The 24,958-nt window shown below is 38.8% G+C and overlaps 2 protein-coding genes across 5 annotated transcripts in view; one reads left to right on the forward strand and one right to left on the reverse strand.

Annotated features, from left to right (window-relative positions):
* Nucleotides 1-4,075, forward strand: part of LOC123747041 (UBX domain-containing protein 6) — a 23,727-nt gene extending 19,652 nt beyond the window's left edge. For 3 of the 4 annotated variants that reach the window (XM_045729004.2, XM_045729006.2, XM_045729009.2), the window contains one exon: nucleotides 306-4,075. In XM_045729004.2, the coding sequence (XP_045584960.1) occupies nucleotides 306-452 (147 nt within the window). In that variant the 3' untranslated portion in view covers nucleotides 453-4,075. The remainder of the gene's footprint in view (nucleotides 1-305) is intronic. The other variant, XM_045729005.2, reaches the window with a different exon arrangement.
* Nucleotides 2,561-24,958, reverse strand: LOC123747042 (uncharacterized). The gene is made up of 5 exons (XM_069317243.1): nucleotides 24,913-24,958; nucleotides 23,419-23,531; nucleotides 21,028-21,120; nucleotides 12,960-13,092; nucleotides 2,561-4,659 (listed from the first exon to the last, which is right to left on the reverse strand). Exons 1-5 carry the CDS (start codon nucleotides 24,956-24,958, stop codon nucleotides 4,643-4,645), a joined length of 402 nt encoding a protein of 133 aa, XP_069173344.1. The 3' UTR covers nucleotides 2,561-4,642.

Consider the following 24,958-nt stretch of genomic DNA (forward strand, 5'->3'; position numbering starts at 1 on the left):
GTATATACACAATTTGTGCAGTTTAAGGATTAAAATGCTTGATAACATTTTTATTTCCTATACTTGGTCTTCTCGAAGAAAACAATCTTACGTCTTTGTACTAGTTAAAATTTAGTGAATCTTCTGCTTTTATAGGAAGGTTACATGCAAAATAGAGTACATACACTGTACCATACATTTTATAAAACAAATTTAGTTATCTGCCTATGCCTCTTTATATGCATAATCTGTTTAACAAAATTATAAAGGAACTATTAAATACTTCTTTATACTGGCATAAACTAAAATGTATATTCGTCTCACAGGTGGTAGAAACAGAACAAAGTTTGGTAGAGTTACGACTTGTTCCTGCTGTAGTGCTAAATTTCAAGTGGGATCCCAGTATAGAAGATCCTAACCTTGATGACAGTGTCTTCCTTAAGTCGGACACACTGATGCTCCTACAGAGTTAAGAGTAAAGATCAGGTAAAGATTAATTTAGAATGAAAGGCATTGGTCTTTCTTCGTGTATTGATATTTATTGTGAATACATGTAAATGTTCTACTTAACGTACTGTGAAAACTGTATGGCAATAATAATGTTGCCATCTTTTGCCGTGATATTAATCATAAATTGTGCATATAGTATCAAAATGTTTAAATAATTAATTTTGCTTTAGCTTGCTTTGAATATTATTAAACTTTACTAAACCAAAAAAAATATTTATCTGAATATATTTGTCTGAATCTGCAGTTTTTATTTTATCTCTATTTAGCATGTTATTCAGTGTTCAACAAGATACACGTATAAGCATTAGTGTCCTTTCCATGTTGATTATCTTTTGCAAGTTATCTTCATTATTGTCGACAAATTCATGTAGTATTTTATGGTTAATATATGATTAGTACTTACCCAGATCAAAACTGCTTGGTATTATTTTGTATTCTACAGTACTTGTTCCTTTTAACGTTCTGCCTTAGTATTGTTCTTAAACGACTTTTAATAATTTCTTGACTTGTAGGCTCATCTCTGGGAAAGTTTGTTTTATTTGTGCTTTAGTATTGATATTACTGTATGTCAAGTGTTAGAAATAATCTTTTTGACTGAATTTTGGTCGAACTGTATTCTTACTCATCTCAAATGGTAATGATCTTATGGGAGGTATTATGTTCTGCTGTGTTCATGATAAAGCATAAGATAAATACGGATATATATTTTTATAGCTGTATCTGTACAGTTTGCTCACTCCCTTGGAGAATTATTGAGAATCTAATTTGCACTTCTATTCACTTTATCCATAATGTTTTCATTGTCTTAGTACAGCAGAAGCTTAGCAGATGTGAATCTATTAGTGTGATGGAATTCCTTTCCAATATAGAGGGTGCTGAATAACATCAGGCCCCAGAGCTTGGCCTCTGAGACAATCTCGTGAGTATTGTATTTGCTGGCAAATAGGACACATGTACAATATCAACATCCAAAAAAAAGTTACAAATCTACTTGAAAATAATGTGCTAAAAAATTTACCCACATCAAATATCCTTGTAAAGTACATGTGACTTGTATACTGGCAAATATGGTACATACATGCTCGGTGCAGTAAAATGGACAATGTCAGTACTTACAACTAGTTTGATTAATACAATGTAGCATAACTTGTGATTTTAATGTCATCCCTGTGCTAATGGTTCTAATATTCAGAAGTACTGATTTAAATATTTTTATTTTATCATAATAATTCATAGGTTATTCTGCACACGTTATTATTCATATACATACTATATTAATACTGTAGACGCTAAAGCCAAAACCTCCAAAGGGCTGTCGAAATTTGTGATATACACTGCTTCTAGACAGGAGAGGTTCTGTTTTCTAGCATAAGTTTAATCTTAGTAAGTACACTTAATCAAGTAACCCACTTTATGACCCTGATGCTGGGTCAAAGTTTGCAGCCATTCCTACATCATGGCAGATAGATTGAAGCAGTATTATTACATTCAGAAGTGGTCCACTTATTACAGGGTAAGTTCAAGGGGGACTGCATTTTATCCCAAGCCACTATTAATGCTTGCAGAATATCTGCAGTAGCTTCCAATAACCAGAGCATCTCTCACATCAGGATATGCACATTCTCCTAAAGAAATAATATTCCTTGTTTAACAATTCAAAGATTTTCCATGGCATTCTTGACTGACTTAGGTGCGAGAGATTAGTTTTGTCAATTTTGATTCTTACCTGGATCGATCAGTTCTGATGCATGTATTGCAAATTAGAACTCCTGATAAGAAATATGGCCTGCATTTCAGTTCTGCAGGTCAAAGTTGCCTGGCAGTTTGAACGTTTTTGGTTATCACCAAGTGTTAACATTGAGGATTTTATTGAAAATTTTTGTAAACGTTAGAAAAATCCAATGTATACAAATCATAATACGTACAAAACTGTTTCAATACTGTGTTAAAAAATGTCCCCCACCCCTGCAATAAAATCAAGATCAGTTGAGTAATGTTTTTGTATAGGGCACAAGGTGCAGGAACCTCAACTCAACATCAGGCCATTATGCTTAGGATACATAAGATACCGTAAATTCAACCTATTTATTCATAACAAATATTAAAATAGTTAAGTTTTGTACTGAACTTTCGGCATTGGCTACTTTGGCTGTACATACATAGGTCCTATATAAAGAATTAAATATTTATTTGGACAATCTGAATTGGTGGGGGAGGGAGGGAGGCAGGCCCACATACTTGCACATAAATATTTATTAATAATATTGCTGCAGCAGCTGTTGCATCATGCTATCTGCAGCAGCTGTTGCATCTGCATTATTGTTTATTGATTAGTACCCTCTTCATTCCATTCGACAGATAACTGATTCTCCATTACCTCACTTTACCTGTTATTCCTTTAGACCTAATTTATGGGCGATCATTCCATGGTAATTTTTATTAAACTCTTTTGAATAGTTTGTATATAAAGTCTGCATTTTAGTTCTAATGTATCCATGATTTTGTCATAATAATTGAGTACAGTAATTGCAAAAGGCAAGATTTTCCTGCTCAAAATCTATGTTGACCTGGGTAGAGAAATACATTTTCCTCCAGAAAACTGGATATTTGTATCCTAATCATTCCTTTCCTACCTTTATGGCAATTAAAACTTGCCAGATTTGGTGCATCCTTTTCATCCCATTTAATTGGAAAGATATATATTCTGATGAAATTCACTAAGTACTTTAACCTGTGCAGAAACTGACCTATCTGCTTTCGTAACCTTGTTTTGTAGCAGAGGTTAAACAGGCCATGTAGCATTTTCATACAAAATTTATCAGTGAAAAATATTTACCAAGAATGAAGGTACAGTGTATTTTGAAACATGATAAACTTTAAGCTAGTTTAATGACATATTCACACACATGCATGCATGCATACATATGTATGCATGTGTAGTATTTAAACATTTTCCCACTGTGTCCAAATGATCTGACGTTTTAATGGCATAAATCACTTTGCCACACCTGGTGATATTCATCACTATAAATGTCCTTGCAATCCTTTTTATTTTGAATAATCTCATACAGTGATAATTTAGATTTACCTATTTATTTAATACACAATAGTAACTGCTTGTTTCTCAACAGCTTGTAATACAAGCTTATCCTTAATGGGTATTTATTTCAATGTGACCACTGAGGAACCCTGTTTTTAATGTAGATTTAACAAATTACAGGCAGTCCTTGACTTTGTGGCGATTACTTACAGTCCTGTGAGCAACGAGACGTGGGATAGTAGTAAAGTCTGCCAACATGTGGTTGGAAATATAACTGCCAGAGGTCTCTGGCATAGTGGCCTAACCAGGGAAGGGAAATGCATCACACTCCCATCTCTCCTCCCCGGGCAGTTATAAGGCACGATATTTGTTTATTCTGTTACAGTATTAGGAAGTAATCTAAATTTATAATGACAAACAGGGTTATGGACTAGAGTACATGATGAGGCAAAGACTTATTGTGTGCATGGTTACAGGCCCTGTAGGGCAAGTAAATTCACCCTACAGTAACTTGTGTGCATGTAAATTAAATGTATTGCAGCTAGATTTGTTTTATAATTTTCCCATAATTTATATACTCCCATAATATAATTCCCTCTTTATTAACCCTTAGGCTGCCATTATCATCTGTTGACAATCCTTAAAGGGATTGCAGTTATCAAAAGACAATTTAAACAATTATTGTCTGGGTTTTATATGTATGATGCAAATATGGATATAATGACACTGAATGTAAATAAAGAAAAACAAGTGATAAAACTATTGGTGAAACATCAAGAGGATAAATCAGGACATGTCAGCAATGCTGGTTCTCCCAAGAAAACCAGCATTGATTATAATGAAATGCCCCTTTCTGGGTGAACCCTTGTTGCTCCCTCATCCCTACCTGATACATCTGTTCTAGGCCCAGGATCAACAGACTGAATGCAAGATATGGGACACAGGCTGATGGCTTGGTGCATGCACGCTGGGATATTTTTTTATTCAACTAGTTGAGTACGAACCAACTTCATCCTACTACTCGAACAAGCTGCTTTAGTAGAAGGACGAAGGGTCAAGTATTAGGCTGAGCTTGTCCAACATTCCATGTTGTATCTTGGAGCCTATGCTGTGTCAAGGTTTTGATGCATCTGAAATTGAAATTGAAATTGAAATAAGTTTATTGAGGTAAAATACACACAAAGGGATGAGGTAGCTCAAGCTATTCTCACCCCATTCAGTACAACGTGTTAATATATACATAGACACACATCACAAATAAACACATTACCAAACATTCTGAGAGGTAAACATAGGAGGTTTCCTCCTTCACAAGTAGTATGGTATCAGACGTACACACAAATACTTTTATGACCTAGGTATACTGTATAGACAATTTGCAAGACACCTGCAGATAATTCAACAAAATATTACAATCTTGGTGCAAAATTCTTATATCTCTCAAGAATATCATCAACCTTTCCGTTGTGACACATCCAGGCTATTTGTTCAGGAACAGTCCTTATCTCAGTGTTTCTATATACACTAATCAACGGACAATCAAGAATATAATGGGCAAGGGTGTGAGACCTTAACATACCACATAGTTTACACTTCGTGTCATTACCATGAACATCTATCCCATATTCCCAGTAATATTTGTACCCAAGCCTGAGCCGCATGTACACAGAGTCACTCCAAGCATTTCTCCTTTTACCATAAGTGAAATGGGTGTTTTGACTCACATACATGTAGTGTTGCATGGTTTGACTACTCTCATACATTATCTCTCTCCTCTCCACTCCCGCCTGTGCCTGAATATTTCTGATTTTGCTTCTTATTTGTCTCATTGTGAATTCACATTCGATATCAACTTGTGGTTTTGATGTGGCACGTTTGGCCAAGTCATCCGCCACCTCGTTAAGCACTATTCCAACATGAGATGGAATCCACATGAATTTCACACTATAACCTTTCAGCTGTATCTCAGTTATTCTTCTCTTACAGTCCTCCACTATAGACATGAAGACTGGGTTTCTACTGTTTAAGGACTCCAGTGCTCCTCGGCTATCGACAAATACAAAAACATTTTTGTCGTCATGACGTACTTCCTCCAAACACGCCAGAATGGCCTGCAGTTCAGCTTGTGTGGATGATATATAATTACTAAGCCGGAGTTCAATTATCCTGTCCACAGTCCCAAACTCCGTATAATCCCTTATTAGGACACCACACCCTGCCCTGCCATCCTCCGCCACCGACCCGTCGCAATATACATGTAAACTGTTGCCTCTTGGTAACCGAGATATCATGCTTCCATACAAACACCGTAATTGTCCCGGTTCATGATGAATCTTTTTCACCTTGAGGGGTACAATTTCGACGTCTATTTTCTGTACTTTCCAGGGAGCAGACATATTACACTTTCGAGAGGGTTTACAGCAGTCAAGTACGTCGTATTCCCTGAGGTCATGAGCTAATCCTCTCGTATAGCGAGTCTCCCTCAGTTTCCTGGAAGTGTGTACGTCACTCAAGCAGGTCTGAACGCTCTCAAACAGCTTATCCCCTCCTTTTCTCCGCATGAAACGAATAGATACTCTAGTGTTAATGTCACGGACTCTATCACACACACTCTGTAAATTTAATTCCATTCTCATTATTTCAATCATTGCATTTCTTTGACATCCAAGAATAATCCTCATAGCCTCGTTCTGTATCAGCTCTATTTTTTGAATTCTGCCTTGGCCTGTGTAAGACAATACGGGTGCTGCGTAGTCTATCAGGGATCGAACAGTGCTTATGTATAACATCCGCAAGATAGGTACCCCAACACCTTTACCAGAAAAAGCCAGTGCTTTTAGAGGATGCAGACGGGCTTTACATAAGGTGCTGATATGATTTATTTCAGCATTTTTACTCTCACATGTGTATCCAACATACATGCCCAGATACTTGTACTTCTGTACACGGCTCAGTTCCACACCATTTAGAGTAAGTGTTATATTTCTTCGTTTCCTATACTCGTATTTGGTTTTATCTGCATTTATAACTAAGCCTAACTTGTGACAGGTTGTACCAAGTATGTTAAGAGCATCTTGAATTTTGTTCCCAGAAGTGCCTTGTATAAGAATGTCATCAGCATATATGATCGTCGTGACCCCTGGAGGATACATCTCTGATGCTAATCTGTTCATTAATACATTGAATAAGGTGGGACTTAATACTCCCCCTTGTGGGGTACCTAACTGAAACCTCCGTTCCTCAGACATGTATCCCTGGTAATACACCTGACCTTTTCTGCCTTGCAGGTAATCCCTTATCCAGTGTAGCAATCTCCCTGTTATTCCCAGATTGGCTAATTCGTATAAGATTACTTCCCCATTGGCTTTATCAAACGCTCCTTGTAGATCAACAAAAACTCTACAATTGTCATCCACATTAGACAAACACTTTAAGAGACAATCCGCAGTACTTTTGCCTTTGATAAAACCAAAGAGATTATTGGACATGTTATCACCTACAAGGTAGAGTAGCCTATTTAACAAAATCCTTTCCATCATTTTACAAAAGCAGGATATTAAGGAGACAGGTCTGTAGCCTCCGTTTGACTTAGGGATAGGAATGATGACAGCCTCTTTCCATTTTCTTGGTAACTTTCCCTCTCTATAACTCATATTAAACAAATCAAGTAAGGGATTAGGTTTCATACCGGCTAAATAATTAAGTATGTCATACGTTACTCCATCTTTTCCCGGAGCAGTGGAGCTGCCACTTTTTATAGCATCCAGTAGCTCATCGTGGGTTATCTCAGTGCATGCTATAGATCTTGTATTTAAGGCACATAAAGTTACTCCATTTCTAATATTTTCCCATGACTCAATGGTGACTCTCGTGTCTGCAGGTAAGGACTCCATACCAGCAGCACTTGCCCATTTATCTACTAACTCATTAGCAACTTTCCCTGGATCTGAGTGAGCAATGAATTTAGTCTTACAACCCCTGACTTTATTTACTGCTCTCCATATGTCTTTAAGGTTCTTAGTATTACCAATGGCCTGAGCAAAGTCTTGCCAGTATCTGTCCCGCGCCTCCTTCCTCACCTGACTGCATTCCCTAGCCACTTCCAACATTGTATTTTTCTCTTCATCCCTCCTTCCATTTTTTAACCATGCTTTATGCGCACCCCGTAGCATTCTCTCCCATCCCTTGACTTGCTGATCATTGGAATATTTAAATTTCTTAGGTCCGTGCGTCTTGCTTCCCCTGCCCCCGTTATTTTCCCTCTGTACTAATTTCTCTATGTTCACGACCATGTCCTCGTAAAAACTATCAACGCAGAGCGGCGTGTAATGTTGATACCAATCTCCCATATTTTGAATAAAATAATTTTTCATATCTTTCTTAATATTTAGCCTTTTCCTTTGAAAGTGGACTTGTTTTTTCCCCAGTGGTAATTCAACGTTCAAGGCAAAGTGGTCACTAAGTAGTTCCCGAACAACCCGAGCCTCCCCCATAATCCCCTGAGAGTTTAAAACGCAGGCATAGTCAAGCCGTCCTCCCTTGATGTGAGTTGGTTCATTGTTTCCCAATAGACAGGTATCTGGATGATCTTGTAGAAACTGTAACCACTTGACCCCATTAGCATTAATACTACCCACTGTCCCAAGGCTTGTGTGCCGAGCATTAAGGTCCCCAATGACCAGTGAAGGATTAGTATAAATGCAGTCAGGTAAATAGTTAGCGTCGAAGCAGTTCCTGGATACATACAAATTAACTACAATAAATTCCCCTTCCCTTAATGATAATTTAACACAAACACTCTCTATACCTTGCGTTTTTGATGGCGGTTCTACTAACTCTGCTGGTATGGAGTTCTTAACATAAATCGACGTGCCTCTGATGTTATTTGCAGCGAAGAGGTGAAACCCTTTATAGCCATTTAATTTCAATAATCCTTCATTCCTATCCCCTGTCTCCTGGAGAGCTACAACATCAATATCATTTCCCATCACATAACAATGAACATCTGTAACCCTGTTTCTCAAACCATTAACATTCCATGACAACACTTTCAGTCTAGGGTGATCCATTATTAATCAATTCATTGCCTAAGTCATCCCCAATAAGTTCACTAAATGATAGCCATACCTTGTATAACATCTCCCACCTCCTCCCAAGTTCACCAGTAAAAGCGACATTGCGATTCTCAAGAGATTTTTTCAGCCCTGAGATGTCCATTATTGGCCCAAATGATTCCTTCATTTTATGTGTAATTATAGGGTTCTTCCTTTCACTACGACTACCATCATTCACACACACTTCACTTTCCTTCATTTCATCACTCAATATTTCATCTTTGTCCTCAACCACTATATCCTGATTATCCTTCACCGTTTTGTGATTTTCCTTGACCTCCTGAACGTTTAATTTAGCCTCGATGGACTCGATTCTCTGCCCCAGATTTTGGAGGAACTCACCAACTTTTTTAAGTTCAGCCCACACTTCCTTGACCATATTATTATGACCCTCTCTCTGAGCCACAGTAGCCACTTCACTCACCGTTACACTGTCACTGCCGGAGTCCTGAGTGGTGGCGTGGCTGCTTGTTGCTGGAGCCTGCCTAAGTAAAGGTGACTCCTTTACCCACGCATTCGTCCGGTTCACTGGCACTGTTTGGGGCAGACTGTTTTGCTGTGCTCCCGGTGTCTGGGTAAGAGCTCTTGCTTGCTCTGTAACATTCACCGGCCGGAGAACAGCCATACTCGGCCTCTTGCTACACACAGCCGAGCTCGCATTGTGAACACCTCCACAGTTGCAGCATCTGGGAACTATTTTCTCACCCAGATTCAGTCTGTTTCTACACACAGTAGAGAGGTGAGACTTTCCGCAGAAACGACATCGTGGATCATTTTGACATCTCCAGGATTTATGCCCCCATCTGCAGCATTTCAGGCATATTATGGGCTCTTCCACATACTTTGCTACATGCCTGTAGCCAGCCCCGGTGATGAACACTTTTTCGGGTACGTCACCTCTCACTAGAGCCACCACCTGACTCCTAGCTTCACCTTTAATAAGGTGACGCTTGGCCCACACAAATCGTTGGTCGTCGAGTATAAACTCGGGGTCCAGAATCTGAGGGTATTTATAGATAATTACCTTCGTCAGCTTCTCGTTCCCCTCCGGTATTTCCATAAGAATTCCATCGTATCCTTGCTGGGTAAGATACTCCACTGCCTCCATAGAACCTACCGTTAAGTAAGGTCTGTTTACACCTTCCTTCAGCAGGGGCTCGAACTTGCGGTGTTCTCTTCCGAGTTTGACGGTCCACAGCAGCTTCTGATGATAGGCCAGCGTGCATGAGGCAGGGAAGAGAAGCCTCCATCTCCGCTGATCCTCACCTTCCTGACATCGTTCCGTCCGTTTGTCTGCATCAGTCTCGGCGTCGTTCTTCATTCTTTTATCGTTTCCGTTAAGTGTATTACTGTCCACACTACGCCTTGCCTCCTGTCTTCTTCGTTTCTTCTTATTCCTTGTCAGAACTTCTTGAAACACGCCCTCCTCGTCTGACTGGCTGCTTTCAGAGTCCATGTTAATAACGCCGTGAGAAGTAGCCATGTCTTCTGGTGACTGAGTCTCCATCTCAGTACCCAGCATGGGGGGAGGGGGGGGGGGGAAGGTGCGGAGCAGGTATCTTGACCCGACCGCGTCCCAGGTAAGACTGTTGATGCATCTTGCACATAAGAAAATAAAACTATCCTACCTTTAAACCAGAAATGAACCTCACAGGCCACTGACCAGAAGAGAATCTCCAAAACCATGTAATTGCCCTCTGGGTAAAGGAGCATGCAAGTCGCCTCTGTCATGAGACAAAATCACCCATTCCCTGGATTTGTTTTTTTTACTTTAATGAAACTGAAATTGCAAATCTACAGTATATGAAAATTACTAAAACATGAATAGTGCACACACAGTGGGGTGCCTATACAGTATTTCACTGGATTAGTCTGGCAACCTAATGTAAATACATTATGAAAATCAAGTACTATTTTATCATAGTACTGTAACTTATGTTATTAAGAGTAAATAAGAAAACTACAGCTAAGAAATTTGGGTGGGAGGCATCAGGCAAAATCCTCCAAATCTAAAATTATATAGAAATTCACTGCAGGGGAGTTTGAAACATTTTTAATAAACATTAGATATAAAATACAGCATTACCAAGTAGGCTTACCAGAGACGTCGTATGGTGTACATGACCAAAATGTTTTAGTAGAGGTTGTATAAACAATATTCTTAAAGCTAAGTAGTAAATGTTTAACATTAATTGGATGGTCTGTTTCCTTCACTACCTGAATATAATTTGATTAAATAGTTTTAATCATTCCCATATATAATTATAATTAACTTACTTTAATATATAACTTACAAAAATATTTTATTAAATACGTTGCCGTTTGATAATTTTGGATTACACATGAAATAACAAACTTTGACATAAAATGAAGTGGTTAGTAGTGACTGCTTTTATTACTGTACATATGCATGAAAGTCACTAAAGTTTCATATAAATCATTACAAATAGTTCAAGAATAATAAATAACAAGTGAATACAAAGTAATTATCAAATGAGGGTTCCAAGCCTGGTAGACTGTGTAGAAAAATAACATGCTCTTATATCAGGTGTATGTTTCATTCCCTGCAGTGAGTCATTCTATATAGCAGTGCTTCAGCTGTGAGCGCAGAGCCCCAACATGTGCACACATAGCCTGAAGGAGGGAATTGCACCCTCACACCCATGAAGGAAGAGTTAATAGCAAGCAGTGAAGGTTGGTTCATTAACATGTTAGCATGGAATCCATTAAACAGGAGGGGAGAGAGAATGGCTAGGTAATGATTTCAAAAGGCAGAAAAAATGAAGTAGTGAATTATGCTTTCTCTACAAAATAAGTCAACACAATAGGTCTCCGACCAAGCCTCCTGATTGACTGTCAAGACAACTATGATGTTAGAAGATTCTGCACACACTCCAATATATGGATTCACAGCACAGATGATCAGGTACCACTTAAAAATGTTTTCCTTTTAAAACCCCATCAAAAGTTGGCTAGTTATATCCCTTATATTTAGGAGGAGGGTGTAGTATTAGGACCTTAATATTTATAGAATGCTCTCCCAGTACCTGTTGCACCCCTGCTTATCAGTGTGGCAAATAGAGAAGTATGCATCTATCCACTTCCCAGGAAGTAGAGAACAAGACTAACTAATCATAAGAAGGCCTCAAGCCATGGAGAATATGTACAACAATCAGCCACAGGAAATACAAGAGGCCCTCAATATCAGTGAGGATGCTAATATTAGAACAAAAGTACATAAGGAGTGCGATATCAAAGGTATTGCATTCACGAAGGATTCTATTGAAAGGATAAGACTTTAAAGTATGCATCTTAAAGCATTCAATTCACTGAGGGAGTGGGACACCAAAACACCTCTGTCTTGGTCTCTGAGTGACCAAAACAAACAGGTGTCACAGCAACCATAATAGTTTAGCATTATCTTTATACAGAAGGGAATTATCAGAGTGACAACAGGAGACTAAACCCGGGCCCCTTAGGAGTATGACCTTAAGGGCGCTGTCCACTGGGCTCCAAGGTAGGTAGGGGGGGGGGGTGTATGTACTCACCTATTTGTGCTTGCGGGGGTTGAGCTCTGGCTCTTTGGTCCCGCCTCTCAACAGTCATAGGAATGACTTGCCTCCCGAGTAAAAGTCATAACACAAGTTAAATTTAGCTGTAGCCATGATTGGTGGCACATGATGACACATCATTATTGCAAGTTGGAGGTGGTTTTGAAGAAGAGTCCATCACCATGACAGTAAAAATGCTGAGAAAATGGCAGGGAGGAAGGAAGACCATTTAGGGCAGCCAGGAAAGAGAGTAGCGTCAGCCTTACTTTAAATGAACAACGAGAGAGAGAACTGAAGCTTTTATGGAAGAGTGGCAGAATCCCAAAGATTGCACAAAGGCCAAAACATTATAGTTGGTCTAAAATACTGTATCTTCAGGTAGTGTCAGATCTTTTTCAGGTCTGACACTACCATTGGATGTATGCCCAAATACAAAGCATACTAGAGAAAGAGACAAGAGATTGTTATAGAAGAGCTGTAGGCGAGTGGTAGCTACTGTAAGAGATCGAATGAAAATCTACTTCTATTAAGGAAATGTAAGTTAGGAGGCCTGGTCGATGACCGGGCCGCGGGGACGCTGAGCCCCGGAAGCACCTCAAGGTAGGTAAGGAGTGTGAAAGTCCAAGGAACAAGATTCAATAAGCAGCTTATGAAAGGGGTAAGGAAAGGAGAAGAAACATGAGAATTGGAGCTAACGGTATTAAAGCATAAACCGGGTTCATGTGCAACTGATACCGATAGGCAATAAGTTTGAAACAAATTTACCTGCAATCTGATGCATGAATAGTTTCTTCCAGATCTTAGGTAGATGGGTGCCAACAGTAATGGCAGAGACATAAGATTTCCAACTTTCACACTGAGATGCACAGATGGCCCTATGGGTCACCGCACTCGCCTTCTGAAACAATATAAAAGATTCAACCGTTTGTTGGCATCAGTGTCTTTATCATCACTGGTGTGCCATCTCTTGTTTGAAAGGTTCCTGTTATCCAACCTGTCATTTTTATTAGTTCTGACAGCTACTTTGTTGTGATCTTTAAACTAAGGTCTTCTGACATGATTATTATCCCCAAATCTTTTTACATTTCTTTTCCTTAATTTAAGTAATTTCTGTTTTGATATCTTGATATGATAGCCCTAGTATTTCACTCATTTCTTTGTTGTCAGCTGTGAAGGTTCCATCACCCTTGCACAAGAGCCCAATGCATGTAGTAGTTTTTGTTCTAGATTTTGCATACAAGAAAAAGTATTTGGGATTCCTTTCAATTTTGCTTATGGCCCTTTACTCTCTTTGCCTCTTTTGAATTGTAACCAATTCTTGCAACTTTAGCTTGATTTCTTTCAATATCTCTAAATAACCTTCTTTGTTGCTCTTGGAATAATCAAGTAATTATCAAAAAGAAGGCACCAAACTGGGATGCTCTTGGAATAGTGGAGCATTTGAGATGTTCTGCTATTTGGTTTTGTCACCTGTAGAGAGAACTCTGTACTTATTCCAGTTTGCACATCTATCTTTCTCCTTAGTGGTATGTGACTTTCCTATACTGTATTTCTAATGCTACTGTACCTATTTTCTCAAGGCACTGGTTTAGGGTTGCAATATCTCATTATCTTTCTCAACATATTTGTTATGTCTTGGTGTAATTTTTCAGTTAATCCATTTGTATTAACATTTACTTTCCTGAATTCTCCTCCTCTTGGATTTTAAGCTGACTGCACAGGTCTATTGCCCATTGCATATCTGAACTTCACTTAATTGTTATGTCCCTAATCAGTTCATCATTGTTTGGTCAAAATCATTTTTAAGATGGTTTCTTTTCTAGTTGTTTCCATTTGTTAGTTTAAGGCAAATCTATCACACATCTGCAGGGTCATTTGTGTGACTTCACTTGAGGTCACACAAGACTGCTTCCTGGGATTCTCTCTGGTATAACCGTATTTGCCACATTTTTCCACTTTAGGTACAGTACCATAAACTGAAGTTACCAACGAAGATGATGGTTAGGACAGGGTTTGAGAGGTTTTCTAAGTGCTATTTCCTATGTTGGTCTTTAAACTGCTGAGGATTTACATCTGGTAATTTATATACAAGGACAAGGACTACCACATTTAGAATTTTGTATTTTGATTATCAGCACTTCCATCATATCATTTGTGATATTTAGCAGCTCTATACAAATATGTGTGGCTGACCCCACCCTGTAGCCTATGTTTTCCATCACATTTGAAAAGATTGAATTCCGGTGTCCATATCTCATCGTCATAATAGTCCATTGTGCAAGTTTCAATTTAAGCTGTAAACACTATATTTGCCTCATTTAGGAGACCAGTTATAAAGTGGACTTGCAGATACAAAAGATGATATTGTATTTGTGGAAGTGCTGGATATTTTACTTGCCCTCAATATCTGTTGTTTTGGTAGGGGGGAGTCACATCGTGTCCTGTCTAGCATTTGACAGAGTTGATAATAGAGTTTGAACATTTCTTGCCATTCTTTTCCTCTTTCTCTTACTAAAAAAAAAAAAAGAATAACTGGTATGTATGGCTGCTGTTGTATTCATAATGGCATTCTTTTGATTTTATTAGCTTGGTTCATTTGATATGAAATGCTGGGCAGTCTCTCTTTGAAAATTCCTTCTTGTTTAGTGTAGTTTTAGACAGTTTTGGGTGGAAAATATTCAGTTTTCAGAGTGACATGTACCTGTACTGTATTTAGGATACAGTGTATTTCTGCAGTTTCCCAGGTGTTTATACAGTATATGCACGTTCATCAGTTCTTCCCGATAGCCAATATTTACATACACCCCAAGTATAACATTGGCACAGATCCCAGGTTTATGCTTTGTTTGATTGTGTTGGTTTATTCATAGTACATTTTGTGTTGGCTCTTTGCTGAAAGATTTAGGTAAAGGTCTTGCAGATTACTGTTGTTGCTGATCTGTCATTTCCTTGCTGCTTCTAATATTTCTCTCTGGCCACTTGTGCATACATTAGCTGCATATCCTTCTTGCACTTTCTTATATTTTGTATAACCTATATTCTTTTCTGACAAACGCCCTTTTTCCTGTTGGATTTCCTTCTCTAACTTATGGCATTCACTAACGTCTGGATTTGACTTTAGGGAAAGTGCTATTTTTAGTACATAATTTTCCTCATCCAGGACATTTCTCTTAGTTTACCAGTGTTTTTTATCCTTGCATAATTCCTTTATTTGACTTAACAAGTTGTAACTTTGTTTCTCAACCTTTCATTACTCCTGCTCAAATTTTAAATTAATTCTATCCACAAGATACTTTATAAATTATCTTTACTTTTTTCCAACCTGTTGTGGAAATCAACAGCTTGGCAAAAATATTAATGCAAACCATCAAAATTAATCTCTTCTGTTTTGTCCTTCCTCATGCTGGTTGCCATCTTTGTGCTCCCCACGTTTTCTTTCAACAACACAATTTGTCTTTTGTTAATAATGAAAAAATTATCATTATTTCCGATACTGAAATACTTTTTAATTCTACGGATTAAAGATCAAAATCAATACCAAATCTCCATGAGCCTCATTCTCATACAGAACGCTTCAAGCATTTTTTTATATAAAACAATTACTTGTCAGTCAAGTTAAGTCATCAACAGGCCTCTGTTCCAGTATGCAAGGCAACTCCAGCATTCATGGTAAATGAAGCCAGTATATTTTGTTTACTTAAAAATACAGTCCCCAGACCCAAACTCTTAGTAATCAAGAACCCTTGTATGTGTGTGTGTAATTAGTTAAGTGCAGTTACAGGATGAGAGATACAGGCTGTACACTCATGGTGTCCCGTCTTCCCCTACACTGCCTTTCATTATCTTGCCTCCAGGAGCTCAGTGTTTGCTTCATTGGTTTGCCTAGTCATCTATTATGACAGCCTATAATGCTTTGACCAAATTATTTGTTCCCATCCTTTGTAACCGTCAGATTTCTTCCGTTTTCATGGTTTTTGTTAGCCCTTTCGTAGAGTCCCTCATGAACGACTTTTCGATGGCTTGGACAAAGGATTTTTTTTTTTTGGGGGGGGGGGGGGGGTATCTTGAAGCTGGTGGCCCCAGTCCTAATAAAGTCCTGGGCAGCATCTACTCCACTACAGTACGTTACACCCACACATTGGACAGGGTCATGATTGCCATGGCCTTTCCTTTGTGGGTCACATCCTGCAGTGTTCTTGTGGCAGGCAGAAATACTGTACAGACCCAATTGATTCTCATTGCTTGCAAAGAATGAATGCTCTCCTTTGTCCTTTAAAGTTTTGAAGGAAGTTAAAGCCAGTCTTGGTTCATTTACCCAAGACCTCAATGATTCCTGCTAACAGGAATCATTTTTTCATATGGATGGGGTTTTGGTTTGGGTAACCTCCAAATTTCATATCTTCCCGCTCCCAGGTCCTTGAAGAAACCAATTGGAATATAACACACTAATTTTGTAAATTAATGGGATTATGGATTGAGCAAACTTCCAGCTTTTGAAACGAATCCACCGCCCAAAATATTTACTGGGCTTGTTCATGTCATTCACAGGGAGCTTTGGCTCTTGGGTATCCAAGTCATGGTTAATCTCTAACTGGTTGTTTTGGCTTTCCAGATACAGTATTTACCTTTGTTCCTAGCCATAGTCTTTTCAAGTCTTTTTGTTTCTTGAATGTTGTCCTCTATTTTCTGTTTTTCCGTTAGCGTCACATTTCCTCCTCAGAGGCAGTGGATGTCACTGTGAAGACTCATTAGCATTAATTGAGCTGGCAAGCCTCATGCCCGTCTACAGTAGCCACAAGTTTGCCATTCAATTCGGTGATCGAGTCCATTTGGTTGTAGCCACCACCACCACTCCTTTTTGGTTAAGAATTAGTCAGTTACATTCAGTCAGCAGTATTGAAGTTATAAATAGATGCAAAAGCCCAAAAGACATGACTCAGCATGGAATTTAAGGGTAAGAAAGTTAGGACAGATATGAGAACCAGTGCTAATTGGCCGAGATGTGAAACGAGCTCATTCACATTTGACACGAGCTCTGTAATAACAAAACTGTGAAGATTAAGGACAGCTATATCAAGGATGAATTTTACTGCAAATTACTAAATCATTTTTCTAAACTAGATAATTCAGTTGGACCTCACTCAATCTCCCAGGTATACCCTTAGTCCTCCTCAAAAGCAATACAGTACTTTATCCCCTCGGCAGATGATGGAACAAGGGACAATACGGTACACAGGTCACCATGTGCAGAAAATGTATGGGTGGTTAAGTTATGGGCGTATTTTGCTTGTGCACTGCCATGGCAGGTACCAGAAGTCCCCTGCCCCCCTTACCCTCTCCCACAAGGGGATGCCAAGAAGCAACTGGCATTGTTCGTGATTAATTATTGCTTAACCTTTAAACCACGCAATACATAAGCATACGATGGGAGTAACTTTCCCGAAACAGCGCAATATGTACATATACGACTGAGGGTTTAGCACACGAATTTAAATGCCCCACGAGGGATAGGGGCAGCTATAGTCCAGCCACAGCCGATAGTAAACACCACTTATAAAAAAAATCGTGGGTAACATATCCTGGTGCTGAGAGCCTCAGTTTTGAGTGAGCCACCAAGGCTGGTACACAGCAGCATGAGCTCACAGCACTGCTGTTCAGCTTGTGACCACAGCATTGCCTAAAAATGTCAAAATATATATGTACATGCTATTATTTAGCAATGATAGTATTACAGAAGACCCCTGACTGATTAAAATGACCAGGATTCTGATAATAGCAGGACTGTGGTGATAATTAGCACTGTGGTGGGAGGAGTTCTCTTCATGGGGAGGGAGGTAGCATTGTCTGCTGACTGTGTGACCACCTTTTACTGTCTGGACTCACTATACCAGCTTGGTGGTTCGCTATCGTCAGCACAAATGTAGATACTTATATATAACGTGTGTATATAGGGTAATATACAGCAAAAGGAGTATGTTGGGAGGAGCCATTTTGGCGAGGAAGGTGGCGTCGTCTGCAAGACTTTGTCATGAAGTGTATAGTGGCCACTATGCTGTTTGGGCACCATATCAGCTTAGTTGTACAGTTATGGCGAATAAAACATGTAGACACAGTACTTATATACAATGTGTGCATATAGTGTAATAACATCACAAATAGTATGATTGGAGGAGGAATGTTAGTATGTTTGGCCTTGAACGAGGGAGGGGAGGGAAGCATTGGCTGACTCTGTGTGGTGACTGAGTTATTGCCTAACTCACCATACCAACTTAGATGAACAGTAATGTTGAACAAAACATGTATTTATATATAACGTCTGAATATAGTGACTAAAAGCAAAAACAGTATGGTGGGAGGAGATTGTTGGCGAGCAAAGTGAGGTGAGGATGGGAGTGGCGGCCAGTGGCTGGCTAGCAGGTGTGGTGGCCACTCTTTATTGCTTTTTGACTCGCCAGACCAACTTAGTGGTTAGTTATGGTGACCAAAAGATGCAGATACTTATATATAACCTGTGTCTATACAGGTAGTGTAATAACAGCAAAACTATGTTAATTATTTTATGAACATAATAATTGAATCACAGATATGCACACCATAATTCTGAGTATAGCAATGGTTCACACATTTTATTATATACAAATAAAGTGTGCAGTGTGATAAATATATCACACTACACACTACTGAATAATATTACTGCAAAAACACTAAGAAAAAATCAGACATTGAAATAATTAGGTAATAATATCTTTGTGTCAACTTCCGCCTGACAGCTGGGGTAGAGCAGATCACCTCCGATGCTTGCTGTGTCAACGCCTCTTTTTTTTTTTTTTTGGCCAGACATTGCGGCCAAAATATGTCACCTAAGATTTTTTTTTTTTCTTTTTCCCGTGATCAGCTAACACAAATGAACATTTTTATAAGACGAAAGTTTTTTGTTTTGTTTTTTGCACCTGGCGGTGTTGCAGGGCCATAAACCCCTTAGCGGTTTAAGTGTTAAAAGGGGCCGAGTCCACTTTACTCTAAAAAAAACGTTTTCAGAGTTACATTTCTTTGATATTTAGCCTTTAAACATGAGAATGGTCACTATGAAACTATGAATAGTAAGTACTCTTAGTTGGAGTAAACTTCCAACTACGATTTTTTTTTAACCTCCCCCCCCCCCTCTATCCAAAAATCTCATTTTGAAATTTGAATTATCCCACCAAAAAATGCAGTGTCAAAAATCTTCAACATTATCAATTTTATTTACATAACTTTGTAAATACTTTCCCATAGACTTGTATTAAGCTAATCTGGTCTTTTCATAAAAAAAAAATACAAAGCAGTATACTGTACTAGTTAGGAACCCACCATTATTGACAGATTTATTTGATACTAGAAAATTTGTTTAAAATGTTTAAGAGTTGATCAAATTCTTTCCTGTATTGCTCAAAATATATCTGATAATGAATTCTGCCTCAGGTCCATTAACCTGCACTGTGTTTAGGTCAATTCCCTGGTGCATAAAAACTAAAAATTTTATATCGTTAAACAGTTATTTCTAATGTTGGGATTTTTTTTTTTAATAATTTTAGTTTGGCTATAGTCAGGTGTATTATGACTGAAAACATCAATTTCTGCTAATATTCAAATTATTCTTGTAATAATATTTTTCTTTATTACAAATATCTTCCTGGTCTATAAATTCTTGAAATTTAGCATGGCAACAATGGGTCTGGTTAGTAAATGGATGGTAAATGGATACATTCTAAATATGTATATTTAGAATGTTCTGCCCGAAACGCTGCGCGTGCTAGTGGCTTTACAAGACTGTAATTACCATAATTGTATCCTCACATTCCTTATGTACATTCTTGTATATGCATAAATAAATAAATAAATAGATGGTGATGCCCCCGAGATTGTGCTCTTTATTTATTTATTTTTTTTAATAATGACCAGGGTGGTAACTAGGGCTTTAAGGTTATTTTTGCCAATATGGCAAACAATTACCAGAGGTTTCTACAGTCAAATGATGTACATATAGAATATTTAGAATGTTGAATATTAAAAGAAAACACAGATTGTACACAGATGACATCAGCATTGTCAGTCCATAATAATCTTTTAATATGAAAGTTTTAAACACACAGTATATGAACCATCCATGCTTCTATTTGTAGTGCTAGTCCCTAACTGTAAAGTGAAACCACACTAAGAACAGTAGTGACAGCATTTTAAGTTCCACTTTACTTTTTTATTATTTCAATTTTATTTACCTATCCAAAATGTAACTTGTAAAATAAACTCATAACTAAACCAACCTTCTTATATGGAAGTACTTACTGTGCAGCAACCCTTTTTGTGAGGCAGTACTGTACTGTACTTACTGTGCAGCAACCCTTTTTGTGAGGCAGTACTGTACTGTACTTACTGTGCAGCAACCCTTTTTGTGAGGCAGTACTGTACTGTACTTACTGTGCAGCAACCCTTTTTGTGAGGCAGTACTGTACTTACTGTGCAGCAACCCTTTTTGTGAGGCAGTACTGTACTGTACTTACTGTGCAGCAACCCTTTTTGTGAGGCAGTACTGTACTGTACTTACTGTGCAGCAACCCTTTTTGTGAGGCAGTACTGTACTTACTGTGCAGCAACCCTTTTTGTGAGGCAGTACTGTACTGTACTTACTGTGCAGCAACCCTTTTTGAGAGGCTGTACTGTACTTACTGTGCAGCAAATGAAGTCCAAATTGGAAGTTTAAAAAAAGGCCTTACCGGATTTTGAAGCTTTTAGTGTGTGTGTGTGTGCCGTCTGTAGTGGCACACACCATAGCTGAAACATGTTCTTTTCTAACCTGAGGGCATGGTAGAGATTCCACTAGTCTACTAGCTAATGTTTCAGATGGAATACCTCTCCACACTAGATCAGTTTCATCAGCATTATAGATCTGAAAGAAAAAAAATCATTTATGGTTACCCATAACCACCTTTATTTTCCTCTTCAATGACTCCACATCAGACTCACTTTTCCCCAGATATCTTCCTCCTCCTTACTGCAAACCATCGTTTAAAAATCTAAATCTACCCAGATATATTTAATGAGCAAGTCACAAAAAAACCTCCTCTGAACCTTATTCTACTTGCCAACCACAGACACAGCAACACTATACTGTTGAATACATCACTTTTAAACATTTTGAGACCACACGTATTTTTCTCTGAAACTTTTACAATTTATATATGTATGTATGTACGTATGTAACGAAATGCCAATTTCTGAGCAAGCTCCAGAGGCTCCTTAAAGCTATATGCTGAGATGGTAATATGTACTATGTCACACCAGCTGTGCCATTCTATAGGCCTACCAGGGACCAGTGCCAGAACCTGCCACTCCCCCTCATAGAGGCATTGAGTGGTGACATTTGTATGTCATCCTACTGTGGAAGGCAACCAAAAAGTCAGCAAGTCAACACACATTACTGCTAGGTTCAAAGAGACCAAAGCTTCAAAACCTGCCTTAACACTTTCGCCCGGGCATGACGCAGTATTGCGTCATCCATTTACTGTCGTTAATACCGGGGATGACGCAGCATTGCGTCATCCACTTCAAATAATCGCCAAAAATCAGGTTTTTATCCGATTTTTTGGGACTGGTTTTAAAATGTGCGCCAATGTCTTCCCATTTTCTTTGTTGAGCCTTGTGGCCCTCAGGCGGCTTGGCACACGCCGTGGGCCCATTGTTTTCGCTCCACTGTTGTGACCAATGTCGCCTCCCCTCGCATCTCAAACGTGTGAACATTTCGGCTATTTTCCGTGGCTATATTTCTTACTGCGGCTTTAGAAACTATCTACGCTTACTCCACGATGGATAGTGATCATGAACAAGGCCCTTCCAGGAAGAAAATTGCAAAAGAAAGGCTTGAAAAGGGCGGGAATTGGGAGTGTAGCTGGAAGGCGTCTGAGCGCTCACTCGCGGCTAACGCGTGGCCCGTCTTTAACTCGTCGGCGGTTGGAGCGTGACCAGGTTTTTTATTTTATATGCTAATATTCTTCTAGAGAATTTTATTGCGAACCCATTGAGACCAAAATGAAAGACCTAGGACGAAAATTGCGGTGACCAGAGTGAAAATAATGAAAACATTTTATCGCATTTGCGCGCTCCTGGGTAACTCGTTCGCACTTTCTCTGTTTGCTGCGGGTAATTAGCCGGGATTTTGGAGTTTATATGCATTTAGTGCTGTAGAGAATTCTATTGCGAACACAATGATACCAAATTTAATCTCGTGGGACGAGAATTAAGGTGACAAAGTTGAAGAGAGTATACACTTTTCAGAATTTACGCGCGCTCCCGTGACACTTGGGGACCCAAATCGCACAGTTGAGGGGTGGCGCGCGGGGTACGCCAAAGTGTTAAGAACTTCCCAAAAAATGTAAACACACAATTGAATTCTCTCAGAACTAGTGCAAGTGTTTGCTCCACCTCCAGTCTTATTTGTGGGGAGGTACCCCACTGCTCGACATTGTCTGAGCTCCCAGGTTGAGCATTTAACACATGAAAACATCCACCCAATGATCTGGAAGTGAGAGAGAATCAGGGAGTCAATGGGGCTCACCCAGAAATTGCTGTTTCATTGCATTATTGGACTTCACTGCCCTGCACCCTCACCTATCAGAGGCGAGGGTGTAGGGCCGTGTGTGAACTTCTCTCACAAAGGGAAGTTCACACACGGGGGATATCTCAAGAATAACAAGAATATATGCAGATAACCACTAAAGGGTTACCTAGGATTGATAGCAATATAAAACCCACAATGCCCACTTGACTCATGTCTGACTAGGCACGCCAAGCAGACAACTCAGGGGAGCCTCTCTGAACTCCTAATTTTACCTAAAATCCCACCCCACTAAAGAAGCAATTATCCAAGTGTAATTACATGAGGAAAGCTGCGCTCGTGGTGTCCCGTCTACCCAGCACTCTGTCATATAACGCTTTGAAACTACTGACAGTTTTGACCTCCTCCATCTTCTCACCTAACTTGTTCCAACCGTATAACACTCCATTTGCAAAAGTGAAATTTCTTATATTTTTGGGGGCATCATGCAGAGTTTAAATCTATAACCTCTTGTTCTTGAAGTTTCAGGTTTCAGGAATTCTTCCCTATCAATTCCTGTTACTATTTTGTATGTAGTGATCATGTCATCTCTTTCTTCTATCTTATAATTTTGGCATATTTAATGCCTCTAACCTCTCCTCGTACCTCTTGTCCTTCAGTTCTGGGAACCACGTAGTAGTATGTCTTTACACCTTTTCCAGTTTGTTGATGTGCTAAATGGCAGTGTGCTGCTTCCAGGGCTGAAGCTGCTCAGCAATCAGATGAAGAAACAATGGATAATATATGGGTCGCCATGCATGTCAAAAACTCAGGTGGCAAAGCCACTATGGGCATAATTTTACTGTGTATCATTCAACCCGTTCTCTCACTTTCGTATAGTCAATATTGACTTATTAAATACGTGCATATGTGACATACTTAACATACTAGTTTACCTTGAAAAGCTTTATAGAAAACACCGACCTTACCTACCCTTATTAGTATGTTAAGATAAGCTTCTTATTGCTTCATAATTACAATTATTACTTAACCTATTATAGGTATAGGTTAAGTAATAATTGTAATTGCGAAGCAATAAGATGCTTATCTTAACATACTAAGAAGGTTAGGTAGGTCGGTGTTTTCTATGAAGCTTTTCAAGGTAAACTAGTATGTTTAGTATGTCACATATGCACGTATTTAATAAGTCAATACTGACTGTAAGAAAGTGCGAGAACGGGTTGTATCATTACATCAGTCAGGCGAGGGGGAGCAGAAGCCATCCACACCCATCCTTAAGGGGGGTTAATATATTTATAAACATCCTAGTACAAATGCCAAACTCATCAGCCAGCCTTTTCACCTCCCAGCCACAATCACTTTCCTCCAATATTTTACCTTTTGTCCATGGTAAGAAATTTCCTCTTATCCTTACTACTATCACTATTTGACATGTTTCCTATTGATATATCATTTAGTATAAGAAAATAAAAGTACGAAAATCCCTGAGTAACAACAGATTAACCAAGCTTGCAGACCCAATTGAAATACTGTATCAGCACCATCAGCACTATGACCTGTGTTGGTAGTATCATATATATCTACATTATGCCACATACAATAGGAAAAATATTAAAACTTTATCAAGAAATTGTGCCTTGTCTACATTTAAATTTATTGAATACCTATAATGCATTCATATTCCTGAGTGTTGCATATAAACAATTCAAAATACAGTATTTTATTTACAAAGAGAGCAGAGAGTTATAGGAGGTGGTACACAATGCCAAACTGCAGATTAACAGATACAGTAACTATGAATAACATCACAGATAAATGGATCAACAATTAATTCAGTGTGCAAGCCACCTTTGCTGGAAGAATTCTGTAAAGTGGTAGAAACAAGTACTGTAACCTTATTCTGGAGTCCAACAGTCCTAATCCCAAGCCTTTATGATCTGTTTCCCTCTAATAGCAATACTGGGTAAACCAATTATACTTCTGTTCTATCTAAGCCCTTATACTCAGCCACTCAAGTCATTTTCATATATAGACTACAGTAGAGTACTAGCATGAACACACACACCCACGCAACAAATACTATTGATATCAGTGTCACCCTCCTTTGCCAGAGTTGCAATGCCAAACCTGTGCCATAGTAACTACTGGTACCAGTGCCAACTGCCTTTGCCAT

The sequence above is a fragment of the Procambarus clarkii genome, chromosome 87 (genome assembly GCF_040958095.1).
Source record: "Procambarus clarkii isolate CNS0578487 chromosome 87, FALCON_Pclarkii_2.0, whole genome shotgun sequence".
NCBI lineage: Eukaryota > Metazoa > Arthropoda > Malacostraca > Decapoda > Cambaridae > Procambarus > Procambarus clarkii.

Bases quoted from the DNA above. Each gene is read 5' to 3' on its own strand.
- LOC123747042 (XM_069317243.1), bottom strand. From the start codon at position 24,958: ATGGCAAAGGCAGTTGGCACTGGTACCAGTAGTTACTATGGCACAG. The intron at 21,121-23,418 runs GTTAGAGGCATT...TTTTTCTTTCAG, and splicing joins GACAAGAGGTACGAGGAGAG to ATCTATAATGCTGATGAAAC. The intron at 13,093-21,027 runs GTTAGAAAAGAA...ATATTGTTTCAG, and splicing joins AATCTCTACCATGCCCTCAG to AAGGCGAGTGCGGTGACCCA.